The following is a 21067-nucleotide window of genomic DNA, read 5'->3' as shown; positions in this document are numbered from 1 at the left end:
TCTTTGTTACTATAGGTATGGTGATGGCTACATCATGATTGGTTTCTCACGTGGAATTTTTGTGGTCATTTCCACTCATTTTCGAGAGATTGGTCAAGAAATATTTCAGGCTCATGACCATAAAGATAGTCTAACCAGTATTGCAGTATCACAGACCCTTAACAAAGCTGCTACCTGTGGCGATAACTGGTAAGTTATATTCACAAATTCCCAGGAAAGCTCATATGAGGAGTATTCAACAGTCAACAAGACTTTGATAGCTAACGTGAATCTATCAACCATACTTTCTTGCACTCTTAGAACATGCTTGCAATTGAAACTTTCTAACACTCCTTTACTTCTCCCTTTAATACTCAGGGCAAAACCCAAAATACTAAATGCATACTGAATACAAAACCTAAAATAGAGTGTGCTTTAAAAATCAATCTTAAGAATAAAATAGGCAGTTCCGGGTACCGTGGAGTAAGCCCTCTCCACCCTCCCTCTCACTGAATGCAGTTATAAAACCTGGGAAGGATGCATGGAATAGCTATTTAGGGACTCTGAGAATCAAATAGTAGCAGGCAGATTGGAGAGGAAGACCAAAATTTGAAGTACCACCGAACCAGCAGTGAGTCTCCTGCTTGTCTTCTGGTCTCTCTCAGGACTCAAGGCAGCCCGAAATCCAGAAGTAGGCACCAGAGGATAGACAGAAAGAGCTCTGAGAGGAGCCCTCTAATTCTGGCTCAAGTTGCAGGAAAGAGAACTCCTAACACTCAGAGAGAGTTGGGGAAATCTCCCAATTTTCTTTCTTTTTATTTCTCTGTTCTCTCATACCTCAGCCCCTAAGCAATCTCACCATGGTAGTGGCAGCAAGGACCCACAGGCACCTAAAATTCTGATGGAGGATAACCCTCCTCTCCAATTAGAGGAGCTGTGGTCTCAAGAAGGTGGGGCAAACCCCTGTTGCTTATTTTTCTCTCTCTCCTCCCACTGCTTAGCTGCAGGTGTGGGTGCAGTTATGGGAAATACAAGGCAGAACAGGGTACCCAGAGCTCCAGCTTTCCTGCTAGAAGACCAAAAACGGGAGCCGCAGGGAACCAGAAAATACCAGGGAGATCCTGGCGAGGGAGGAGCTCTGGAAAGCAATCCTATAAAGATATTTGTGATCCCCCTGAGCTGCATATGCATGTCTCCTCATAAAGGTTTTGAGAACTGAACTAAGGGATAGATCATGGCCCGGGTACTATACTGGCCACTGAGTGGGCCAGGCAGGGACATATCTGAATACCACTGCAAAGGCTTTGAAAATGGAACTGACATTTAAACCATAATCCACAGACGGCTAGTTGAAACTTGTGGCCTGAAACCAACCGAGTTGATTGCCTGGTTAAAAAAAAGAAAAATTAACCTTCTTCAGGATTTAAACAAGACACAGAGTCTCCTAACATAATATTCAAAATGTCTAGAATGTAAGCCCAAATTAGTAGATGTATGAAGAATCAGGAAAACTTCAACTCGCTTAGAAAAAGGCAATCAAAAGATGCCAATGCCAAGATAATGCAGATAGCAACTATTATAAAAATGCTCCAAGAGGTAAGGGCTAGCATTCTCAAAACAAATGGAGACATAGTCTCAGAAAAGAAATAGAACCTACAAAGAAGAACCAAATGGAAATTTTAGAACCAAAAGATATAATTAATGCTGTGTACTTAATAGCAGAATGGAGGTTACAGCGTAAAGGGTCAGTGAACTTGAGGATAGATTAATAGAATATCCAGTCTGAACACAGAGAATAAAAAGATTGGAAAAAAGTAAACAGAGCCTTAGGGACCTGTGAAACAGTAACAAAAGGTCTAACATTTGTGTCATAAGAGTCTCCGAAATAGTAGCTGAAAACTTCTCACATTTGGCAAAAGACATAAACCTATATATTACAGAAGCTCAACAAATCCACAAAAGGATAAATCCAAAGAAATCTAGGCCCAGACACATCATAATCAAACTGCTAAAAACTCCAGACAAAGGAAAAACCTTGAAAGTAGCCAGAGAACAACAGTTTGAATGACAGTGGATTTCTCACCATAAACCGTAGAGGACAGAAGGAAGCATTACAACATTTCTAAAGTGCTGAAGGAAAAGAAGTGTCACCTGAAATTTTGTATCCAATGAAAATAGTGATCAGTAATGAAGGTGAAATAAACGTTCTCGGATGCAAAAATGAAGAGAATTTATTGCTAGCAGATCTGATCTAAAATAATTGCTGAAGGAAGTTCTTCAGATAGAAGAGAACAGATGACAGAGGAAATCTGGGGCATCAAGAATGAAGGAAGAGCAACAGAAATGGCAAATATCTTGGTACATATAACAGACTATTTTTTTCTTTTAAGATCTTTAACATACATGGCTATTGAAAGCAAAAATTATAGTATTGTCTGATAGTGTGTTCAATCCATGAAAGATGCAATACATAAGACAACTACAACATGAAGGGGAGATGGTAAAGTTCTTATATGTGATAAGATTTCTACATTCCACTTGAAGTGGTAAAATATTGATTCTGAATAGACTATGAGAAATTAAGTATGTATATTGTAATCTAGAGCAACCACTAAAACTATGTGAAGAAATAATACAAAAACAATAGATAAATTAAAATGGAATACTAAAAAATGTTCAAATCTAGAAGAAGAAAGGAAAAACAGAACAAAAGACAGAAAGAACAAGTAGAAACAAATAAAAAACATATCAATAACTATGTTAAATGTAAATGACAAAGTTATTAGACATAGACTATTAGAAAGGAATTTTTTTTTCTTTTTAAAGATTGGCACCTGAGCTGACAACTCTTGCCAATCTTCTTTCTTTTTTTCCTGCTTTTTCTCCCCAAATCCCCCCAGTCCATAGTTGTATATTTTAGTTGCAGGTTCTTTTACTTGTGGTATGTGGGATGCCGCCTCAGCATGGCCTGATGAGCGGTGCCGTGTCCACGGCCAGTATTCAAACCACTGACGCCCTGGGCTGCCAAAGCAGAGCACACAAACTTAACCACTCGGCCACGGGGCCTGCCCCTAGAATGGAATTTTTAAATGACCCTATTATATGCTGTCTATGAGAAACTCACTTCAAATATCGTGATATAACTAGGTAAAAGTAAAAAGATGGAAAAAGATCATTCAGACACTAATCAAAAGGAACCTGGGGTGGCTATATTGATACCAGACAAATGGGAAAGAAAATTACCAGAGATAAACAGGGGTATTGCATATTGTTCAGATAAAATAATGCTAAATGAGTATGCACCTTACAACAGAGCCCCAAAATACAAGACGTAAAAACTGACAGAATTGAAGGGAAAAATAGACAATTTAACAATAATAGTTGGAGACTTCAGTACCCTGCTTTGAATAATGTATAGAACAACTAGACAGGAGATCAACAAGAAGATAAAAGACTTTGTTCTGAATTTGTCAAATTAACACTTATTAAGTGAAGCACAGGGTGCCGGATGGTGAGCTGTGATTCAACAACACACAAGAGGAATTGAAATAGAGAAGTTTATTATTCAAATGTCTGGAGGAAGTACCTGGCAGGCCTCAAGGGGCCTCACAGGGAGGTCAAGGCAGAGTGCAGACAGAAAGAGACAGGACTTGGGGCACATGCCTTTAATAGGATTCATGGATGGTCTACTTTAGGGTTCCTGAGCTAAGGTTGGAGTCAATTCAAATCAAAAAAGCAGGGTTTGTTAAGCTCCATGGGGGTCTTATCTAAGGGGCACATATGGGGAAGGCGCTGGGAGGCAGGGGAGACTGTTGATCACTAGGGCTGTTGGGGAAGTCATGTCAGGAACTTATGTTTGCTTGTGACTCTGTGGGCTGTCTCGGGCATGTACTTGCATGAGGGGCTAGTGTCAGGTTAAGGTCACTCTGCCTTAAACTCGTTTTGTATGATTTCAAGTTTAAATCTCTAAACATAATGTAATCACACTCAATGTAATTACATTACACTTGATGTAATGTAATTACTCAAAATCAGTAACACAAAGATGACAGGAAATTTTCTAATCACTTGGAAATTAACCTACTTCCAAATAATTCAGGGGGTCAGAGAATAAATCTCAAAGCAAATTTAAAAATGCATAGAACTGAATGAAAATTGAAATGCAACATATCAAAATGTATGAAGCAGCAAAAGGAGTGTTGAGAAGAAAATTTATAATATTAAATGCTTACATAGGAAAGAGAAAAGGTCTCAGATCAATAATCTAAGTTCCTACCTCAGGAAACTAGGAAGAGAAGAGCAAAATAAACCCAAAGCAGAAGGAAGAAAATAAAGAGGAGAAATTGATGAAATTGGAAATTTAAAAATAGGAAAAAATCAAACAAAAAGCTGTTCATGTGAAAAACTAAAATTAACAAACCTCTAGCTAGAATGACTAAAATAAAAGAGAGAAGACACAAATCCACCAATGTTAAGAATGAAACAGGAGTATCACTACAGATCTGGAAGCCACTAAGAGGATAATAAAGGAATACTACTAACAACTTTACACTCAGAAATTTGACAACTTAGAAGATATGGAACAAGTCTTGAAAAACCGTTAACTACCAAAACTCAACCCAGATGAAATAGATGATCTGAATTAGCCCTGTGACCATTAAAGAAATTGACTAATAGTCGTAAAGCTCCTGAAAAATAAATCCCAGGTCCAGATAGTGTCAGTGGAGAATTCTACCAGACATTTAAAAAATAATTAGCATCTATTTTACAAAATCTCTTCATAAAATAAGAGGAAGGAATGCTTCTTAACTTATTTTATAATGCTGATATTGCCCTTATGTCAAAATCAAAGAGAATATAAGAAAAAGAAAGCAAACTACAGACCAATACCTCTCATGAACTTGGACACAAAAATCCTCAATAAAATTTAGCAAACTGAATCCAGCAATGTGTAAAAAGAATTATAGCTCATAACCAAGTCGGATTTATTCCAAGTATGCAAACTGGTTTAACATTCAAAAATCAATGTAATTACTATAACGACAGCTAAAGAAAAAACACATCACATCAATTGATACACAAAAAATATTTTATATTCATGATAAAAATCTCAGCAAATTAGGAATAAAGGGGAATTACCTCAACTTGTTAAAGAACATCTACAAGAAATCTATAGCTAACATCATGCTTAATGGTGAAAGACTGAATGCCTGACTCCTAAGATTGGGAACAAGGCGAGGATATCCACTCTCCCTACTCTAACTCAACCTAATAGTAGAAGTTCTAGCCACTGCAATAAGGCAAGAAAAAGAAATAAACCACATCTAGACTGGAAAGGGAGAAGTAAAACTATGTCTATTTGCAGATGATGTGATCATCTGTGTAGAAAATCCCAAGGAATCTACAAACAAAAAAACTCCTAGATCTAAAATAAGTGAGTTCAGCAAGGTTGCAGGATACAAGATCAACACACAGAAATCAATCACATTTCTATATACTAACAATGAATGTGTGGAAACCAAATTAAAAATATAATACCATTTTTAATCACTCCAAAGAAAATGAAAATTGCATAGTGCTGCTGAGAGAAATCAATGAAGACCCAAATGAATAGAGAGATATACTGTGTTCATAGGTTAGAAGATTCAATATGGTAAAGATGTCAGTTCTCTCCAAACTGATCTATAGTTTTAATGAAATTCATATCAGCATCCCAGCATGTTTTTTTGTAGATATAGACAAGTTTATTCTAAAATGCATATGCAAAACGATGTTCTAAAATAGCTACAAGCAATCTTTAAAAAAGAGCAATAAAATGAGAAGAATCGTTCTACCTGATATTGAAGTTTACTGTATAGCTGCAGGAATCAAGACCATGTGGTATTGGCAAAGGGAAAGACAGAGAGATCAATGGAACAGAATAAAGAAGCCAGAAATAAACCCACACAAATATGTACAACTGACTCTTGACAAAAATGCAAAAGTAATTCAATAGAATTAAAATAGCCTTTTCAACAAATGGTACTGGAACAATTGGACATCCATAAGCAAAAAAGAAATGAAGCTGAAGCTAAACCTTACACCTTAATCAAAAATTAACTCAGTGGGGGCTGGCCCCATGGCTAAGTAGTTAAGTTCGCGCGCTCCGCTGCAGGTGGCCCAGTGTTTCGTTGGTTCAAATCCTGGGCACGGACATGGCACTGCTCGTCAAACCACACTAAGGCAGCGTCCCACATGCCACAACTAGAAGGACCCACAACTAAGAATATACAACTATGTACCAGGGGGCTTTGGGGAGAAAAAGGAAAAAAGTAAAATCTTTAAAAAAAAATTAGTGGATCATGGAGTTAAATGTAAAATACAAAATTGTAACATTTTTACATAAAAAATGGAAAATCTTCTGGATCTAGGGTTAGGCAAAGCATTCTTAAATTTGAAACCAAAAACATGATCTATATGAGGAAAAATTGGTAAATTAGGCTTCATCAAAATTAAAAACTTTTGCTCTGTGAAAGATTCTGTTAAGAGAATGGACAGATAAGCAGTAAAGTGAGGAAAGATATTTGCAAACCACAGATCCAATAGAGGACTAGTATCTAAAATATATAAAGGGTTCTCTCAAAAGTTAAAAAACCAAACAATCCAGTTAGAAAATGGGCAAAAGACATACATTTCAACAAAGAAGATATACAGATGGTAGATCAACACATGAAAAGGTGTTCAACATCATTAGCCATTAGAGAGATGCAAATTCAAACCACAATGAGGTATTACTGCAATCTGTTAGAATGGCTATAGTTAAAAATAGTGACAACACCAAATGCTGACAAGGATCAGGAGAAACTGGATCACTCATACATTCCTGGTAGGAATATAAAATGGTACTGCTACTCTAGAAAACAATTTGGCAGTTTCTTAAACTGAACACGCAGTTACCATATGGCCCAGCAATTGCAGTCCTGGCCACTTTTCCCAGAGACATGAAAACTTATGTTCACAGAGAAACCTGAATATGAATGTTTATAGCAGCTTTATTTGTAATCGTCAACAATTAGAAACAATCCAGATGTCCTTCAGTGGGTGAATGGTTAAGAAACTGGTACATCATCCTATGAAATACTACTCAGCAATAAAAAGGATCAAACTATTGATGCACACAACAACTCGGATGAATCTCCAGAGAATTATGCTGAGTGGAAAAAAGCCAATCCCCAAAAGTTGTACACTGTATGATTCCATTTATATAATATTCTTGAAATGATAAAATTATAGAAATGGAGAAGTAGTGGAGGCCAGGGGTGAGGGATGGGGCTGGGTGGGGAGGAAGGAGGTACGTGTGTTTATAAAAGGGCAACACGAGGGATCTTTCCGGTGATAAAACTGTTCTGTATCCTGACTGTGGTTGGGGATCTCAGGAATCTCACATGTGATAAAATTGCATAGAACTAAATACACATGCATGTGCACACACAGAAGAAGTCCAAGTAAAACTGGGGACATCTGAATAAGATTCGTGGATTGTGTCAATGTCAATATCCTGATTATGATATTATACTGTAGTTTCTCAAGATGTTACCTCTGGGGGAAAAGGTAAAGGGTACACAGGATCTGTCCATATTATTTCTTACAACTGCATGTGGGTCTACAATTATGTCAAAAGACAAAGTTTAATTAAAGGAAAACGATGAAGGAAAATATATAAAGGGAAAACACTGGGAGGAAGGGGACGGAGGAAGGAAGGAAAGAGAGAGGAAAAGAGACAAGGAGGAAAGAGATATCACAACTATTAGGTCCCAAAATGGTGCTACACAGCTTTCATTTGCATCAACCAACTTACTCTCTCCAGTAACCCTATGAAGTAATATTATGCCCCAATTTTCCAGAACTTTCAACCTGTGCCTCATGATTCCAAATTGAATGCTCTTTCTATTACACCTCACTTCTTTTTATGTGAAAGAACTCTGAGTGGTGGGGGGAGCACATTGCAAAGAGAAACCCGTTTCATCTTACAGTAATTAATACTGCGCAGGAGAATGTTTTCCTACTCAAACTTTTCTTCAGGACAATTTAAGCCTCCTTGTTCCTGAAGCTGTAGATCAGAGAATTAAGCTGGGCACCGCCCCCCACCCCCCAATTTAAGATATAATTAAATATAGAAATTATAATAGCTTTTTGTTTTAACCCAATAGATCATCCTGCACATCCCTTTTTGTAGAACACTGACCTGTTCCATAGATTGTAATTTTTTGGGAACTAAAACAGTTTTACTTAATGCTTATATTTAAAATATATTTTTCTTATTTTTCAGCATTAAAATCCATGACTTGGCAGAATTAAAAGACATGTATGCTATAATCAACCTGGATGATGAAAATAAAGGTACTTATTTTTCTGAAGCAGATTGACATTTTATCAGTGCAATTACACAGAGGAATGTTTTTGTTATTGTATGATTTGCCTTCATTATAGGAGGAATAAAATTAACACCCTTCACTAGAGTGCCCTAAAATGGCCTCCTTATTTTAGTAATTCTGTTGAGTCATGCTCCTTGACTGGAAGGGTATAAGTCCACTTTGATGCAAAGATTTATAGTGATTTTTATCCCATTTCCAATTCTCTTCTTACATATTTTCTCTTTGAGCCAGTATTGAATGAATCAGTGCTTGTGTTCATATGCCAATCCTGGGTGAATTTCCTAGTTCCAAATAAAGACCATTGAAACTATTAAAGAAAACATTTGAAGATTTTTATGCTTCTGGGTGCTTAAGTGAAAATATTTGTTTGTTTGCCTGCAACAGTACATTTGTTTTTGAATAATCTTTTATTTTGTCAATTATTTCAGGGTTGGGCACCTTGTCCTGGACAGATGATGGCCAGTTGCTGGCCTTGTCTACCCAAAGGGGCTCACTCCATGTTTTCCTGACCAAGCTTCCCATACTCGGGGATGCCTGCAGCACAAGGATTGCATGTCTCACCTCTCTCCTTGAAGTCACTGTAGCCAACCCTGTTGAAGGAGTATGAAAATGGTGTTATTTTTATTTTATTAATAAAGTCAAATCAGGTTTAGCAGTTGATTTACTGCTGTTACTTTTCTGTGTTATAGGAGCCACCAATCACAATTTCCGTTGACGTGGAACCCAACTTTGTAGCAGTAGGCCTTTATCATCTAGCTGTGGGAATGAATAACCGAGCTTGGTTTTATGTCCTTGGAGAGAATGGCAAGTCTAAAAGCAGTTGTGGTTTTCCTATCTAACATAGCATTTCTGTTATTATTTGGGAAGCACTGAAAGTTTCCTTTAAGACCAAGTCTTTCACTCTTTTTGTCTTCAGACATCTCTTTCTTAGCTTAAATAGTTTTGTGAATCCTCTAAAAAATGTCCTAATTTTGGGGAAGGTTTTATTCTTTACCTTCGTAGTGAAGACAGCATAGCACAGTGGCAGAGTGTGACCTTTAGAATTAGGCCCTGGATTCAGATTCCCCTTTTGCCTCTCTTAGCTGCATGTAGACTAAGTCTTTACCCCTTGAGCCTTCGTCTACTCATCTGGGAAACAAGGATTCTTCTACTTGTGAGGAAAATTAAATGAACTAAAACATGCAATCTGCTGTTCCGTAATGACTTTCTTAGGCACTTCTCCACTGGTAGGTACTTAATAAATGTTAGTTTCCTCCCCCCTTTTATTCTTTGAATAATGACCATTAGCATCTGAGGGAGCCTTGCTTTTTCTTACCCTCCCTCCTGTCTCCACCCCTTTCCCACTGGAGGTCAGATACCCCTCAGGAATAGAGCAAGCCTGAGAGTTATCCTCAGGTAAAGTACACTATTAAGAGTAAATTGTTATTGTCACTACGGTTTAATTTTTGGTTATTTCGCATGTGATTTTATTTTCTATTTCTCTGTTGCATGTGAACAATTATGGAATTCCTGAGGGCAAATTTATATGACAACTAAGATTTTCTTTAGAATGGCTAATATAAAGATTTTAAGTTCAGAATGTTCTTGTAAAGGCATACGTTTAAAAATTATTTGCAAATCTTTATATAAGATAAAGTTATATTTTAATTGTTTTCTTTAAATTGCTACAGGCGTGAAAAAATTGAAAGATATGGAATATCTGGGGACAGTAGCTAGCGTTTGCCTTCATTCCGACTATGCCGCTGCGCTTTTTGAAGGCAAAGTCCAGTTACATTTGGTAAGTAAAATTTTGATGTCCTGGAGGCCTGCTCAGTTAAATGATGACGATAAACGGCCTAATGTCTAATTATCAAGAACTGTAACTATCAGGAAGCAACTTTGTACAAACTAGCTAGAAAGCTGGATATGGATGAAGTTTAACAAAACTCTTGCCTTGTGTATGAGACATTCAGTTAACTTTCAAGCTCTATTCCCCAGAAACCTGACAAAGTATCAACTGTGCTACTCACAACATTGCTTAAGGTAAAAATGACCCTGTTGGTAATTTGCATCTAGAAGGAACTATAAATCAACTATAAAAATCTGATTGACTATTAAAAAAAAACTATAAAAATGCATTGGCTCTTATATTTGGGCATGTCGCTTGCTAGGAATCCTCAAAACTATACCTATTAAGTTGTTCAAAGATATTAGCACCTGGAAGATGGGGCTTCTAAACCAGGGCATCTCCCGTATCTGTTTCTTGACTCTTTGCATGTGGCAGGCCAAAGAAATTAGCTACTAAACAGCTGCAGAGCCTGCTGTGAAGACTATGCCCGCTGAAGGGCCATGTCTAATGCTGCCCCGCTAGCAAGCTGTGCTTCCTGTCCGATAGCTTTTGAGTAAACTGGTCTCTGGTAGTCTGGCGAGTCTGACCGTTTAATTGAACAAAAGAAAAAGACCCTTCCTACCCTCTAGATATTGCAGACCAGGTTTACCCAAGTATATGAGCCATTATTATTCTTGATGTTTTAGATAGAAAGTGAAATGTTGGACGCTCAAGAAGAACGTGAGACTCGACTTTTCCCAGCAGTGGATGATAAGTGCCGTATTCTGTGTCACGCCTTAACTGGGGATTTCCTCATCTATGGTACAGATGTACGTATGTCTTCTCTAATACAGAACATAAGGGATTGCCAATTTTTACTTTGTAATATAATGTATTTATTATATATAAATGTATTATATATTATGTCACATAAATATAATATTTATAATTATATAATATAAATGTATGAAAACATGTACTTATGTAGAGCACATAGGTAATATTATTTGCTAGTATCAAGTGCTTTTTTGATTATAAGCAATTTTGATGGCATAGTGAAAAGGGCAGACTTTGGAGTCTGGAAAATCTGGGCTCAAATACCAGTTCTCTGACTTGCTAGCTGCTGCTTAACCCTTCCAAGCTTCATTTTCCTAATATAGAGACCTTAAGGTTTAATTTGATGATGAATCCAAGATACCTCATTCAACTTTATACCTCCAGTACCTATATTTAGTAGGCACTTAATAAATATTAAAATTAATTGAATGTTGACAATCCCATTTTACTTTCTTGGTCTTTTGAACAATCATAACCCTATACCTCTAAGTATTATATTAGCCACATGGATTTAAAATATAGTAATAGCATCTTATATTTGTAAAATGTTTTCAGAGTTTTCAAAGCATATCATACCTCTTACCTTGTTTATTCTCCAAAAGAATCCAGTAAAGTTGGTAGAAAAAGCATTGCTTTCCACATCAGAAAAACAATTACTCACTGTTTCAAAGTTTTCATTTTCTCAATGAAATTATTTTTTTAAAAAGAGCATGTTTTAAAACATGCTTATTACCATAAGAGAGAGTCTTTCAAATTTAAATTAAACCTAAAATAATTAATCTTTGTGCTGTTATGGTAAAGTAGGTCTCGTGTATCAGGTAAAGTGGTAAGTGATACAGTAAATTTAGTAAATACAATAAATTTATATGACGCATAACAGTTTATAAAGCCCTAATCTCACTTGTTTTCTCTCATGAGCTCTGTAAAATAAGCAGGGAAATTTTAGAGATGAGGACAGTGAAGACTGAGAAGCTAGCAAATTTGTAGCAGAGGTGGAAGTTGAATAAGATTGCCTAATGGAAAATCCACTGTGCCACACAGCGTTTTGAAATAAGAATTCAAAGTGTAGCAGCCTACCAGTAAAGCTGCATTTATCTCTACCTCATGCTTTTTATTTCTTTATTGAGGTATAATTGACGTATAACGTTATGTTAGTTTCCAAGTGTACAGCATCATGATTAAATATTTTTGCAAAATGATTCGATATATTGCAGGATGATCACCGCAATAAATCTAGTTAGCATCGGTCACCACACATAGTTATAAATTTATTTTTCTTGTGGTGTATCTCATTCTTGAGTGATTCTGAAGATGCTGAGTTTTATTTTTTAGTAGCTTTATTAAAGTATAATTGATATACAATAAACCACACTATTTAAAGTTTACAATTTGATAAGTTTTGACATGTGTATACACCTGTGAAACACCATCAACTCAGTCAAAACAGTGAACATATCCATCACCCACAAAAGTTTCCTCTTGCCCCTTTGTGATTCCTCCTTCCCATCCCTCCCCACTCAGTGCTTTCTGTCGCTATAGATGAATTAGTATTTTCTAAAGTTTTATATAAATGGAATCATATAGTATGTACGCCTTTGTGTCTGGCTTCAGTATAATTATTTTGAGATCTGTCCATATTGTTGTGCATGTCAATATTTTATTCTTTTTTCTTGCTGAGTAGTGTTCCATAGTATGCATATGTCATAATTTGCTTATCTGTGAACGTATGGATGGACATTTGGGTTATTTGCAAATCTGCTATAATTATTTGTGTTCAAGGCTTTGTGTGGACATATACTTTCTTTTCTCTTGCATAAATACCTAGAAGTGGAATGGCTGCATCATATGGCATGTGTATGTTTAACTTAAGGAATTGACAAACTGCTCTCTAAATTGGTTGTCCCACTTTACATTCCCATCAACGGTGTGTGAACATTCCGGTTCCTCTGCATCCTCACTGACACTTGATATGGTCAATCTTTTTAATTTTAGCCACTCTCAGAAGTGTGTAGTGATCTTTCATTGTGATTTTAATTTGCATTTTCCTAATGGACAAATCATGTAGAGCATCTTTTCATATGCTTCTTTGCTGTCTGTATGTCTTTTCTCCTATGTTTTCTCCTAGAAGTTTTATAATTTTATGTTTTACTTTTAGGTCTGCGATCTTTTTTTTTTTTTTTTTTTTTGAGGCAGATTAGCCCTGAGCTAACATCTGCCGCCAATCCTCCTCTTTTTGCTGAGGAAGACTGGCCCTGAGCTAACATCCGTGCCCATCTTCCTCTACTTTATATGTGGGACGCCTACCACAGCATGGCTTGCCAAGTGGTGCCATGTCCGCACCTGGGATCCGAACCGGTGAACCCCAGGCCACAAAACAGAACATGCGCACTTAACTGCTGGCCACCAGGCCAGCCCCTGGGATCCATTTTAAGATAATTTTTGTTTATACTGTGAGGTGTTGATCAAAGTTCATTTTTTTCGATATAAACATCCACTTGTTCGGCACTAGTTACTGAAAAGACTGTACTTCCTCTGGTGCATTGTCTTTGTACGTTTGTCAAAAGTCAATTGTCCGTAAATGTGTAGGTCTTTTTCTGGATTCTCTGTTCATCCCATTGATCTATTTGTTTGTCTTTACACTGATACCACAGTCTTTTGATTAGCTTTATAATAGGTCTTGAAATCAGATAGTGTTAGCCCTCCAACTTTGTGTCTCTTTTTCCAAGTTGTTTTGGCTATTCTCAGTCGTTTGCATCAATTTGAATTTTACAATAAGCTTGTCAATGTTTATAAAAAGCCTGCTTGGATTTTTATTGGGATCATGTTGAACTTAACGATCAATTGCCATCTTAACAATATTGAGTCTTCCCACCTAAGAATATATCTCCCTTTATTTAGGTTGTCTTTCATTTCTCTTAGCAATGTTTTGGACTTTTCTGTGTACAGGTTTTTCACATATTTTGTCTGGTTTATACCTAAGTATTTCTTATTTTTATTCTTTTGTACATGGTATTGCTTTTTAATTTCTGTTTTTGATTATTCATATCTCGCATACAGAAATGCAATGGATTTTTGTATGTTAATCTTGTATACAGCAACCCAGCTAAACTCACATATTAGTTCTAATGGTTTTCTGGTAGATTCCATTGGATTTTCTATATAGATGATCATGTCGTCTGCAAATAAAGATAGTTATACTTCTTCCTTTCCAATCTGATGCCTTTCATTCCAATACATTGTTGAATAGGAGTGTTGAGAGTGGGTGTCTTCATCTTGTTCTTGACCATTAAGTATGACGTTAGCTGTACGTCTTTTACAGATGCCTGTTATCAGGTTGAAGAAGGGACTACGAAGAAGTCCCTTCTATTCCTAGTTTGCTGAGAGTTTTTATGGATGTTGGATTTTATCAAATGCTTTTTCTCCATGTATTGAAATGACCACATGGGTTTTCTTCTTTAGTTTGTTTATAATCTGTGAATTATATTGATTAATTTTCCAGTGTTAAACCAACCCAGCATTCATGGAATAACTCCCACTTGATCATTATATATTCTCCTTTTTATACATTATTGAATTCATTTGCTAAAATTTTGATTAGAATCTTTACATCTGTGTTCATGAGGGATATTGTTCTGCTGTTTTCATATAATGCCTTTGTCTGGTTTTAGTATCAGGGTAGTGCTGGCCTCATAGAATGAGTTTGTCACCTTCAATTTTCTGGAAGAGTTGACTAGAATTAGTATTATTTTTTTCCTTAAATATTTGGTAGACTTCACCAGTGAAGCCTATCAAGTGGTCAAGCAATTCCTAAGGAGCAGTTCCATGGTACCTGCTAGGTTGGCTTGCTGCAATTCAGCCAGTAAAGAGAAAACAAACACAAAAGGATGTAGACAGCAAAGGCAAGGTCAGCATGATATCAGCTCCCCACATCCCTAGCCCCTACAAAGTCTGTTCACTAACCACAACAGAATTAAATCAGAAATCAGTAATAGAAAGATCTCTGCAAAGATCTCGATTGTTTGAAACTAAACGGCAGACTTCTAAAAAACCAATGGGTCAAAGAAGAAATTAAAAGTATTTTGAACTGAATAAAAATGAAAACACACCATATCAGAATTTGTGGGATGCTACTAAGGTAGCACTTGGGGAAAGCTTCCAGCAGCAAAAAAAAAAAAAAACAGACTTTGTAGGGGCTTTGTTAGGATGCTACCAAACTGGAGAGGCATCTGTGGAGAAATGACTTTGTGACAGTTTTTCACAAGACTGCCTATCTCACCATGTTCCTGGGAAGATAACAGAGCATTCTGCCAAGACATGGGTCAGAGTATAGTTGAGCCTTGCCTCTGTGGCCTACGTGGAGATTGCAAGGTCGCCAGGGTCCCATGGAGAGCTGTCCTACAAAGCCATCTGGGCTGGAGTTTTCTTTGTGGGAAGATTTTAAACTACAAATTCAATTGCTTTAATAGATATCAGGCTATTCAGGTTGTCTGTTTTCTTCATGAGCGAGCTTTGGTAGTTTGTATCTTTCAAGGAATTTGTCTATTCCTCTAAGTTATCAAATGTATAGGCATAAAATTATTCATAATATTCCTTATTATCCTTTTAATATTTGTAGAATCTCTGATAGTCACCTATCTCATTTCTGATTTTTCTAATTTGTGTCTTGTCTTTTTTCCTGATTAGTCTGCATAGAGGTTTGTCAGTTTTGTTGGTCTTTTCAAAGAACCAGCTTTTTGCTTCATTGATTTTTCTCTGTTGTTTTTCTGCTTTTTATTTTATTGATTTCTGCTCTGATCTTCATTTCCTTTCTCCTGGTTATTTTGGCTTTAGTTGTTGTTCTTTTTCTAGTTTCTTAAGATGGAAGCTGAGTTCCTTGGGTTGAAACCATTCTTCTTTTCTAATGTACTCCTTTGCTGCTGGAAGCTTTCCCCAAGTGCTACCTTAGCAGCATCCCACAAATTCTGATATGGTGTGTTTTCATTTTTATTCAGTTCAAAATACTTTTAATTTCTTTTAATTTCTTCTTTGACCCATTGGTTTTTTAGAAGTCTGCCGTTTAGTTTCAAACAATCGAGATCTTTGCAGAGATCTTTCTATTACTGATTTCTGATTTAATTCTGTTGTGGTTAGTGAACAGACTTTGTATGACTTAAGTCCTTTTAAGTTTGTCAGACTTATTTTATGGTACGGAATATGATCTATCTTGGTAAGTGTTCTTTTGTACTTGGAAAGAATGTGTATACTCTTCCAGAATGTCAATTAGATCAAGTTGGTTGGCAATGTTCAAGACTTCTATATTCTTTCTAACTATATATACTTGTTCTATCAATTATTTAGGAAAGAGTATTGAAAACTCAGATTACAAATGTGAGTTTGTTTGTCTTTGCGGTTCTATCAGTGTTTTGCTTTATGTATATTGAAGCTCTGTTATTAGGTGCATAACCATTTAGGATTATTATGTTCTCTTGATAAGGTAGCCCCTTCATCCTTTATCCCTGGTAATAGTCTTTGCTCTGAAATCTATTTTGTCTGATATTAATACAGCCATTACTGTGTTCTAGAATGTTATCCTGGTATATCTTTTTTCATTCTTTTATTTTTAACCTATTTGTGCCTTTATATGTAAAATGTTTTTCTTAGAAGCAGCATATAATTGGATATCACAATCTGAAAATCTCTCTGCCTTTTAATTGGGGATGTGTAGATTTTGAATTAATGAGATTATCTGTATGCTTAGGTTGAGTCTGTCATCTTGCTATTTGTTTTCTATTTGTCTCATCTGTTCTTTGTTGCCTTTTTCCTCTTCTTTTGCCTTCTGTTGGATTTTTTTTTTTTTTTTGGTGAGAAAGATTGACCCTGAGCTAACATCCATTGCCAATCTTCCTCTTTTTTTTGCTTGAGGAAGATTAGCCTTGAGCTAACATCCATGCCAATCCTCCTCTACTTCATATATGGGATGCTTCCACAGCATGGCTGACGAGTGGAGCAGGTCCACGCCTAGGATCTGAACCCGCGAATTCAGGCCACCAAAGCAGAGGGTTCAGAACTTTAACAGCTTGGCTGTGGAGCCAGCCCCTGGATTGTGTATTTTTTATTATTTGATTTTATCTCATTTGTTACATCTTATTAGCTACCACTGTTTGTTGTTTTAGTGGTTGTTTTAGGTTTTGTAGTATGCGTCTTTAACTTATCACCAGCTACCTTCAAGTGATATTATACCACTTAAGGTATAGTAAGTAGTATATGTACATTTATTAGAATAGTGTTTGTCCATTTCTCCCTTCCTAGACTTAGTGCTATTGTTGTCATGCATGTTACTTTTACAGACATTATAAACCCCACAATACCTTGGCATTAGTTTTGTTTAAACAGTTATCTTTTAAAGAGATTTAAATATAAAAAATATATATTTATCTGTGTAGTTACCATTTTTGGTGTTCTTCATCCTGTTACGTAGATCTGTAGTTCCAGCTGGTATCGTTTTTCTTCTGCTAAAGGTCTTCCCGTATCATCATTTGTAGTGCTCTTCTGCTGGTGATGAACTCTTTATGTAGCTTTTGTGTCTGAAAACGTCTCTATTTCATCTTCATCTTTGAAAGATATTTTTGCTAGATTTAGAATTCTGGGTTGAAAGTTTTTTTCTTTCTTTCTTTCATGTTTTCTTTTAAAGATGTTGCTGCACTGTCTTCTTACTTGTGTTATTTCCAGTGAGAAATCTGTCATCCTTATCTTTCTTCCCCTGTGTGTAAATCTATCTTTTTCCTCCATCTGCTTTTAAGATTTTATCTTTATCACTGGTTTTGAGCAAGTTGATTGTGATGTGTCCTGATGTAGTTTTTTTCATGTTTCTTGTGCTTGGGGTCGTTGAGCTTCTTGAATCCAGAGGTTTTTAGTTTTAATCAAATTTGAAACATTTACAGCCGTTATTTCTTCAAAAATTTTTTTTCCCTCTTCTCACTCCCCACTTTAAAAACTCCAATTACATGTGTATTATGCCACTTTAAGTTATCCCACAGTTGATGCTCTTTAAATTTTTTTGAATTCGTTTTTCTCTTTCATTTTGGGTAATTTCTACTGCTTTATTTCAAGGTCACTAGTCTTTTTGTCTGTAATGCCTAATCTGCCATTAATCTCGTCTAATGTATTTTCCATTTCAGACATAGTTTTCACCTGCAGAAGATCTATTCGAGTCTGTTTTTGTTTCTTCCATGTCTCCACTTAACTTTTTAAACATGTGAAATACAGTCTTAATAATTTGTAATGATCTTGTCTGCTGTTCTGATATCTGGGTCAGTTCTGGGTCATGTTTGATTGATTAATTATTCTCCTCATTATGGGTCATGTTTTCCTACTTCTTTGTGTACCTGGTAATTTTACCTTTTGGGCTGCTGGATATTTTTGTATTCCTAAAAATATTCTTGAGCTTTGTTCTGGGATGCAGCTAATTTACTCGGAAACGGTTTGACCCTTTTGAATCTAGCTTTTCTGACTTCCTAGGCAGATGTGAAACACTGCTCAGTCTACAGCTAGTTATTTCCCACTTCTGAAGCAAGACCTTCCTGAGTACTCTGCCTGGTGCCCTGTGAATGACGAGTTTTGCAATCTGGCTGTTGGGAACAGTGCCTGTTCGCAGTCCTGTGTGAGTGCTGTTCCCACTAATCCTTTTGGATGATTCCTTCCAGCAGATTCTGGCCTCGCCAGTTTTCTCATATATGTGCAGTGATCAGTTCTCCATCAAAGACTCAACAGGGACCCTCTGCAGTCTCCAGGGCTCTCTCTCTGTGCAGCTTTCTCCTCTCTGATAGTCCTCCCTGCAAAGTCTAGCCACCATGTTCTCCCCAGGCTGTCAGCTCAAGCTACTCAACTCAGGGAGTCACACTCCGCCTGTGTTCCTCTCCCTTTGCCATGGCTTGAAAACTCTCTCAAGGGAAAAAGGGGAGCAATCATAGGACTTACCTCAATAGGACTTACCTCATTTGTTTACCATCTCTCAGAGACCACTGTCTTCTGTTGCCTTATCCCAATATCTTGAAAACTGTTTTTTCATGTTTTTTGTCTGTTATTTTTGGTTGTTTGGGGTGGGAAGGTTAAATCCAGTCTGTTGCTCCATCTTGGCTTAAACAGAAGTCCAATATGTTATCATGTGTTTTTATTTTAATTAAACTTTTTATCTTGAGATCATTGTAGACTCACATGCAGTTGTAAGAAACAATACAGGTCGATCCTGTATTCCCTTTTCCTAGTTTCCCCCGATGCTCACGTTATATTATATATCACAACCAGGATATTGACATTGATAGTCAAGATACAGAACAGTTGTATCACTGCAAGGATCCTTCATGTTGCTGTTTTATATCCACACCCACTTCCCTCCTGCCCCCACCCATCCTTAATCCCAGGTAACAAATAATCTATTTATTCTCCATGTCTGTAGTTTTGTCACTTTGATAATGTTATATAAATGGAATCATACAGTATATAACCTATTGGGATTGGCTTTTTTCACTCAGCATAATTCTCTGGAGATTTATCCGAGTTGTTGTGTGTATCAATAGGTTGTCCCTTTTTACTGATGAGTAGTATTCCGTGGTATGGATATACCAGTTTGTTTAAGCATTCATCCATTAAAGGACATCTGAATTTTTTCCAGTTTTTGACTATTACAAATGAAGCTTCTATGAACATTCATATACAGGTTTTTGCTTGAACCTAAGTTTTCATTTTTCTGTAATAAATGCCCAGGAGTAAATGTGAAGATGCCAGTTCACATCCACTGTGAGGGCTATAACCAAAAAGTCAGTTGGTGAGGATTTAGAGAAATCAGAACCCTTATGCACTGCTGGTAGGAATGTAAAATGGTGCAGCTGCTTGGGAAAACAGTCTGGCATTTCTTCACCAGGTTAGACAGGGAGTTACCAAATGACCCAGAAATTATACTCCTAGGTATACCCAAGAGAAATGAAAATACATGTGCACACAAAACCTTATACATGAGTGTTCATAGCAACATAGTAATAGAAAAGGTAGAAGCAACCCAAATGTCCATCAACTGATGAATGGATAAATAGCATATGGTATGTCTATATAATGGAATATTATTTAGCAACAAAAAGGAATAATATCCTGATACATACTACAACATAGATAAAACTTGAAAACATTTTGTTAAATAAAAGAAAGCAGTCACAAAAGATCACATATTATATGATTCCATTTCTATGAAATGTCCAGAGTAGTCAAATCTATAGAGACAGACTAGGGGGTTGGGGAAAATGAGAAATGACAACTAAATGAGGCTTCTTTTTGAGGTGATAAAATGTTTTAGAATTGATTGTGGTCAAGAGTTATACAACTCTGTGAATATACTAAAAACCATGGAGTTGTAGATTTTAAGTGGGTAAATTATATGGTATGTGAGTGATATCTCAATAGGCTATTAAAAAATGAAACTGTAGGCATCCTTATCAGTTAGGCATATCTGTGTGGGTCTATTTCTGGCTTTTCTGTTCTATTCCACTGATCTGTGTGTCTGTCTCTCCACCAATACTACACAGTCTTGATTACTGTAGCTGTAAAAAAAAATTGAAATTGAATAGACAATTTTCCCACTTTATTCTCTTTTTTCAAAATTGTTTTTAGCTATTCTAGTTCCTTTGTTATTTCATATAAATTTTAGAATAATCTTGCCTATATCTACAAAAAATTTTGTTGAGATTTTTATTGGCGTAATATTAAACCTCTATATCAGTTGGACAGAATTAACATGTTTACTGTGATGCCAATCCATGAACACAGACTACCTCTCCAATTATATAAATCTTCTTTGTCTTCTATGATTTTGTAGTTTTCAGCATACAAGTCCTGCGCATGTTTTGTTAAATTTGAAAATTTTGGTGTCTATATGTTCATTGCTAATATATAGAACTACAATTGATTGTATCAGGTAGTTTTTTGTTTTTATTTTAAACTTAATTTTATAATTTATTAATAGCAAGAATGTTTAAAATAACGTGATTCAAAAGTTATTCTT

General features: G+C 36.2%; 1 protein-coding gene across 2 annotated transcripts in view; it reads left to right on the top strand.

Moving 5' to 3' along the window:
* Nucleotides 1–21067, top strand: part of WDR19 (WD repeat domain 19) — a 92223-nt gene that overhangs the window by 19689 nt on the left and 51467 nt on the right. For both annotated transcript variants that reach the window (XM_005608822.4, XM_070263981.1), the window contains 6 exons: nt 16–189; nt 8288–8358; nt 8822–8994; nt 9083–9197; nt 10064–10170; nt 10908–11030. In XM_005608822.4, coding sequence (XP_005608879.1) covers nt 16–189; nt 8288–8358; nt 8822–8994; nt 9083–9197; nt 10064–10170; nt 10908–11030 — 763 coding nt within the window. The remainder of the gene's footprint in view (nt 1–15; nt 190–8287; nt 8359–8821; nt 8995–9082; nt 9198–10063; nt 10171–10907; nt 11031–21067) is intronic.

Source organism: Equus caballus, chromosome 3 (genome assembly GCF_041296265.1).
Source record: "Equus caballus isolate H_3958 breed thoroughbred chromosome 3, TB-T2T, whole genome shotgun sequence".
Lineage (NCBI taxonomy): Eukaryota > Metazoa > Chordata > Mammalia > Perissodactyla > Equidae > Equus > Equus caballus.
Note: the sequence above shows the minus strand (reverse complement) of the source record. Positions and strands in the feature narration are given on the sequence as shown.